The following is a 5771-nucleotide window of genomic DNA, read 5'->3' as shown; positions in this document are numbered from 1 at the left end:
TATGATTCTACAGCAGTTGTAGATAAAAATTGAGTATTCTGATGCTTTTTGAAGGACCATGGTGACTTCTTGAAGTAAGGGAAAGTTATCACAGAAAATCATTAGTTATTTTAGAAAATTGATCAAAGGTTGTTTTTTTTGTTTTGTTTCTGTCTGTGCACGACTTCCTGTCCCGCGCGATCTATTCTGTGTCGTCTTGCAGCGTTGAGCTCCGGCATCTGGCAGAAATATGAAACGTGTTCAACGTCAAACGGCGAGAAACCAACAATGAATACACATTTAGTTTTCAGCTGAAGATGTTGCTAACGTATCAATCACATAATTAATGTCAGTTCAGTTGGTGGAAACTGGTGTTAGATAAACTTTGGTTCGAAGTTCCTTTGCTGTCTGAGTATTTCACTTAGCTGAAATATTTCCTCATGGAAATGTTGTTTTTTCTTACAGTCATCAACAACTTTAACTGCTCTCTACATGCATTAGTAGCTCGACATGCTCCTCTTCCAGGGATTGACAGACTCACTTGTAGTTGCTTGTGATTGGCAGTTACCATAGAAACAGTGCGTGTTGACTAGGGGTGTGTAAAATAATCGTCATGATGATGCATCGTGATTCAAATTTTCGTGATCTACTGCATCGATTCTTGACGCCAAGTATCGATTATTAATTTTAAAAAATGAATAAACAAAATTGCATAAATGGTTGGCGAACATCAGCCTAAAACAAGTGTAATACAACTTCCAGTCCAGTACATGTCGCTGGGGATGTGTTGACGCACGCTGTTTTGTGTCACAAGCATTTCCGGCTGCGGGATACTGCGCCAAGTCATTCAAAAACAAAACATGGAGGAGATTGAGAAACTTCGTCCGGCTCCATCACATTTCAAATTCGATGTTTGGAAGCATTTTTGTTTTAAAAACAAAGGTAAAAATGAAGTTGATATATTACAGTAACATTTGTTTTCATGGCAATACCTCCAAAAGTCATTTCAATAAATACAGCTATGTATGAATGCAGTTGCTTTCAGTTATTTATCAATTGGAAGACACTACCCAGGTCATACTCAGCCAGTCAGCTACTGGTAATGGCTGTATTTTTTTTCTAACCGTGTTCAGTGAAAATATTGAAATGCATCGCAATAATTCAAGTATTGTGATGCATCGTGATAGAATCGCATCGTGGCCTGTGAATCGTGATTCGAATCGTGACTTCTTTGGCAATGCCCACCCATAGTGTTGACAATAACTTAAGATGATTAAACAGTCTTGCAACTTTTGGCTCTTCAAATATAAAAAAAACCTCACTGTTTGGTGGGAGACTAATATCATCCTGCAGTCAGTTTCACTGTAATTTATTTTAGTTTATGTCACAATTTAGACAATAAATAAATTGATAAAACACAGAGGACACCACCTCGCTGTCCTCAATGGTAGTTACATCCCGGAGAGCTATAAAAATACACAAGGTTTTACTAAAATTACTTTTGTTATAGACTTGGGTTAGTATTTGAGTAAAAATATCAGTTGGACAACGTCAGGGTTTACACAAAGGTTAAAAGAAGACCGTATCAAATCCAATGAGGGTTTATTTAAAATATGACAAAGTAAATTAAGTTTCCCTTTAAGAGCTATAACATTTAATTTTGTTGATTTGGGTTTCAAACATGGAATTAAACAAAAATATAACCCAAACAACTGATTTATCCTTGTAGCAGCTTTCTTTGAGTCAGCTGACCAGCATTGTGCACAATATCAGGGAGGGGTTAATTCTGTGCTTTATAGATGTAGAAAAACCCTGGTCATTCTGGCACGTTGGCAACAGTCTTCAAGGGTTTTTAAATTGCTTTAATTATGACGATGTAACTTTAGAGGCTTGGTGTTTCTTTATTCTGCTGATCAACACATGATGCTGCTGTATTTAACTCCAGGTAGGTTTGATTTGCTCATCATCAAACCCCAGTGAAATGTCACCAAGGTGGGAAAGATTTATTTTTATTTTTAGAAGTCTTTTTGGTGCCAACTGAGGTCGGAAAAAGGAACCGAAAGTAAAAACGAAAAGTAAATAATGAAGATAAAAAAATGACAAACTTTTTCATTTCTATATCCAGATTATTTAGTTCATTTATGCTAAAACCTTAAAATCATGCATGAAGGTTAGTTTCTGTCTTATTTAACTGAAGCTTTGTCAGTTAATTAGTGTTCTAGTATTTTAAGGAGGATGAAGAAAACGTTATAAAAAGTAAGAAAAGTAATCTTGGAATATGTTGCTCTTCCAAAATAATAAACCTTCAAATACAACAACCAGCTTTATCGTCACTGTATAATTAGTTTTCTATAGAAAGCGCTATATTAAATCTGAAATTTAAAAATGTTTGAAAAATGTACAGAAAATATTAATGTGGCGGTTCTGAATCTTTCAGGTGTTGGTTCTCTGCCGATACCAAGCAGGAGAGGTTGGACTGGATGGAGAAGCTCAACCAAGCCCTGCTGGACTTCCACACCTGGAACTCACCCGAGAGAGTAAACGAGGCGGGGAGGGTGAGGGAGAGCATCCTGTAACCGAATGGAGATCCATTATGGCGTCCTGGGGTGGGCTCTAAGGTGTCGGCTTGACTCTGAGTCATCAGGAGACTAAGCTCTGATTCACTTTATTGATTTATCAATGGGAGATTTATCCAGTTTATTTTTCTGTTTTCCTTTAACCTGAATCCAATCTGTTATTGTTGGTTTTCAGTTTTATCTGCAAACTCTGTTGCCATTTGAATATTTTTAGTGTTATGTTATTTTTTTTTAACTCTGGTTTTATTTTCTTGAAGATTTCTTTGTTTTTGTTTTCTTCATTGGCAATCAGCTGCTTTGTGGGTAATAATCAGTCACTTTAATCTGAAAGGGGTTTTTCTTATTTTTTTCTATCGGTATACATGTATGGATTCAGATTCTGTTTTTATTGTTTAAGGTTGAAGGATAAATAATTCTAATTAATACACTAATGCTAAACAAATGTTTGACTCATCTTTGGGAAGAACAGAAACACTACAAATAAAACAAATCAGAAGCAATTCTTAAAGACGATTCGTATTTGTTGTAGATTTTTTTTATATGTTTTTTTTTTTTGTTTGTTTGTTTCACTGAGGACCCAGTTTATCAATTGAAAGGGAAAATTGACAAATTATTTTCTGCTTTCAGCAGTTTTGGACACAAAAAAGCTTATCTTTGCTTATTTGTCTTATGTAGAAGAGAAATTATGACGCAGTTTTATTCACTTTAATTTGTAGGAGGAGAGGTTGGTGTTCAGACATCACACTTGTCGCTTATTTTCATAACCGTATACTCTAAAATATAAATCAGAGAAATATATTTTTAGTTGGGGTTTTTTTCCGGAATATGAACTTTTTTTCTTTTACTGCTGACATCTTGTCAGATTGTTCTCAGAACCCTGACAAGGTCGTCTTGATTGCACATTTATGATTCATTTAGTTACTAAGTAAAACGTAAATAGATTATATTTTCTGTCCCCTGTAACTTCTTCTGGTTTCTTGTATGTGCTTATTCTCAATGTATAGACTTGAGTATCAATAAAATTTAGAAAATTAAAAAGGCTTAAAATATTGTTTAAACTGGCATGAAAATCATCAGTTATGGCTGCTTTCCAACACAGCTATTGGATAAACTATTGATCCTACTCGAATGATTTTCCAGTTTCCAATTCACTTCACTTCCGGATTATTATTTTAGCTTTTTGATAATAAAAAAAAAAAAGAATATGAAATGTTTAGTGTTTTCCGTTTCTGTAATTCTGTTCTTCCTTTCACTTCAGTGTTTTCCACAAACCATCTGGGCTGTTTCTCAGTCAGCTTTTCACATGTAGAAACTAAAATGTTTTTGCTCACAGCTGAAGACTGAGCACAGGTTCTCCTTTGGATGCAGGCCTGTACTTTGACTGGGACGTTCAATCAGAGCCATGCCATTCCAGCTCTCTGTGCCTGTAGGAGGCATTGTTTCTGCAGCTTGTTGTTTCTGCCGTCTAATTGCAGAGTACGAAGGAGGAGCTCCTGTCATGTTTTTTTGTTTCCTACATGACTTATGGCATTTTCTACTTTTCTTGAAACTTCCATAAATGCCAGATTTGCGGAATCCATGGCTTACTGTCTCCAACCTGGGCTCTTTTTGTCTGCAGTTTCTCCAGAGTAACTCTGGGTCTCTCATTTTAGAACTTAACTGCTGGTCAAAACTGATCCACAACTTCATCCGGCATCCATCACAGGAGACTGTTTTCACCTTCCAGGCCTCACAGAACAGCTGGATTTTATTATTTTTTTTAGATTAAAATCCACTGATGTAGGGTGATCAGATATCCCATTTTGTGCAAGACTATGCTGCATCTTTCACTTCTGTCCCACAAATTAAAATGCATTTGACTGGGTAGAATAGAACGAGTCAAACTATATACAAGCAGTTTTCCTAAATGCAAAGAAAACAGTTGCATCAGTGCCGGATCATGACAAACCTGCATAGGTTGTTTTAACACATAATATGATGGGCGCATTAAAGAAAGAAAACACAACCACAACGCAGATGGTCAATAACTAGTTGAGACCAGTGAAAGGCGATGTAAAGCAGCACTGACAAAAAGAAATGCACAGCTGAGAAAGATGCGTCAGCTTCACATTGTCCCTCATATTTTGGGGATCTGGTCACCCTATATAGGTGGAATTTATAAGTAGGTTCATTTTATTTAGGGGTATCAGCTTAAGGGAGGCTGATAACTGAGAGGGCAGCTCTTCTGAAAATATTTGCATTATTTTCCATCAATTTCACAATCAGTGATACTTTGTTTTGATTTTCAAATTAAATTGCATTTAAGTGGTTTTATTGACATAAAATTTGACAAAGCTAAAGGAGCTTGAATGCTTTTCCATTTTGCTAATCAATGTCATGAGTGCTTAGTTTCTATCTTATTAAAAATATTTTTGGCCTTTTCTTTCACACCTGAAGTATGACAGATATGCAGGAGTTTGTTGTGCCCTGCTCCAACTAAAACTGGCTGTGCTGCATGTTCAGAGTCTGCAAGTCTGGCAGGAAGGCTGCTCAGGTCAGGAATGTCATACAGGAAGAGGTCTTGAATTAGACTTCCTGTTCGCTCCTCTGGGTGGAGGTGCTGCCGAACGTCATTAAACTTAAGGTGATGAAAAGAAGGAGGGGAGGGGGAAGTACTTATTTTGCCTTCAGGACACCTATACAGCTGTGCTGGAGAGAGCGAGACAGGCTGTGCCAGCAGCTGTGCACTGAGCAGTTGGACAGGCACGCCTACCACAGCTGGGGCACATTTTTATATCATTATATTAAACTTATCCTAATGGATTTATTTACCCCAATGCTGTCCTTTAACCATATATTATAAGATGAAATATAGAAGAAACCTTTTATTATTTCAGTTTTCCCAAGCATTGTTTCCATTTATGAAACACCATGATTATTGGTTTTTCATTTACACTTAGGAAGATTACCTGTGTTTAACATTGGAGTTTTGTGAGCTTTTGATTGTTCAGCTCAAAGCATGCAATTTAAAAGGAGTGACACAGTGGATAGTTTAGGTCAGGGCCTCGAACACCATTCCCAAGTGGGATTTAATGGAAAATACAAATAAATGAGCCAAGATACCAGGAACATAATTGTAGACACTTTACGATTCTGTTTGCAGATGCTTGAAGGTACCAGCTTTATATTTTAAACCGGTTCTACTCAAGCATAAACACTATGAGTCTGGCTATTATG

General features: G+C 36.6%; 1 protein-coding gene across 3 annotated transcripts in view; it reads left to right on the top strand.

Moving 5' to 3' along the window:
- Positions 1-3712, top strand: part of LOC107099369 (actin-binding protein anillin-like) — a 23544-nt gene extending 19832 nt beyond the window's left edge. The window contains exon 23 of one of the 3 annotated variants that reach the window (XM_015397456.1): positions 2417-3712. In XM_015397456.1, the coding sequence (XP_015252942.1) occupies positions 2417-2555 (139 nt within the window). In that variant the 3' untranslated portion in view covers positions 2556-3712. The remainder of the gene's footprint in view (positions 1-2416) is intronic. The other 2 variants (XM_015397455.1, XM_015397457.1) reach the window with 2 other exon arrangements.
- Positions 3713-5771: the final 2059 nt, after the last annotated feature.

This window comes from Cyprinodon variegatus, unplaced genomic scaffold (assembly GCF_000732505.1).
Source record: "Cyprinodon variegatus isolate N-32 unplaced genomic scaffold, C_variegatus-1.0 Scaffold863, whole genome shotgun sequence".
Classification (NCBI taxonomy): Eukaryota; Metazoa; Chordata; class Actinopteri; order Cyprinodontiformes; family Cyprinodontidae; genus Cyprinodon; species Cyprinodon variegatus.
Note: the sequence above shows the minus strand (reverse complement) of the source record. Positions and strands in the feature narration are given on the sequence as shown.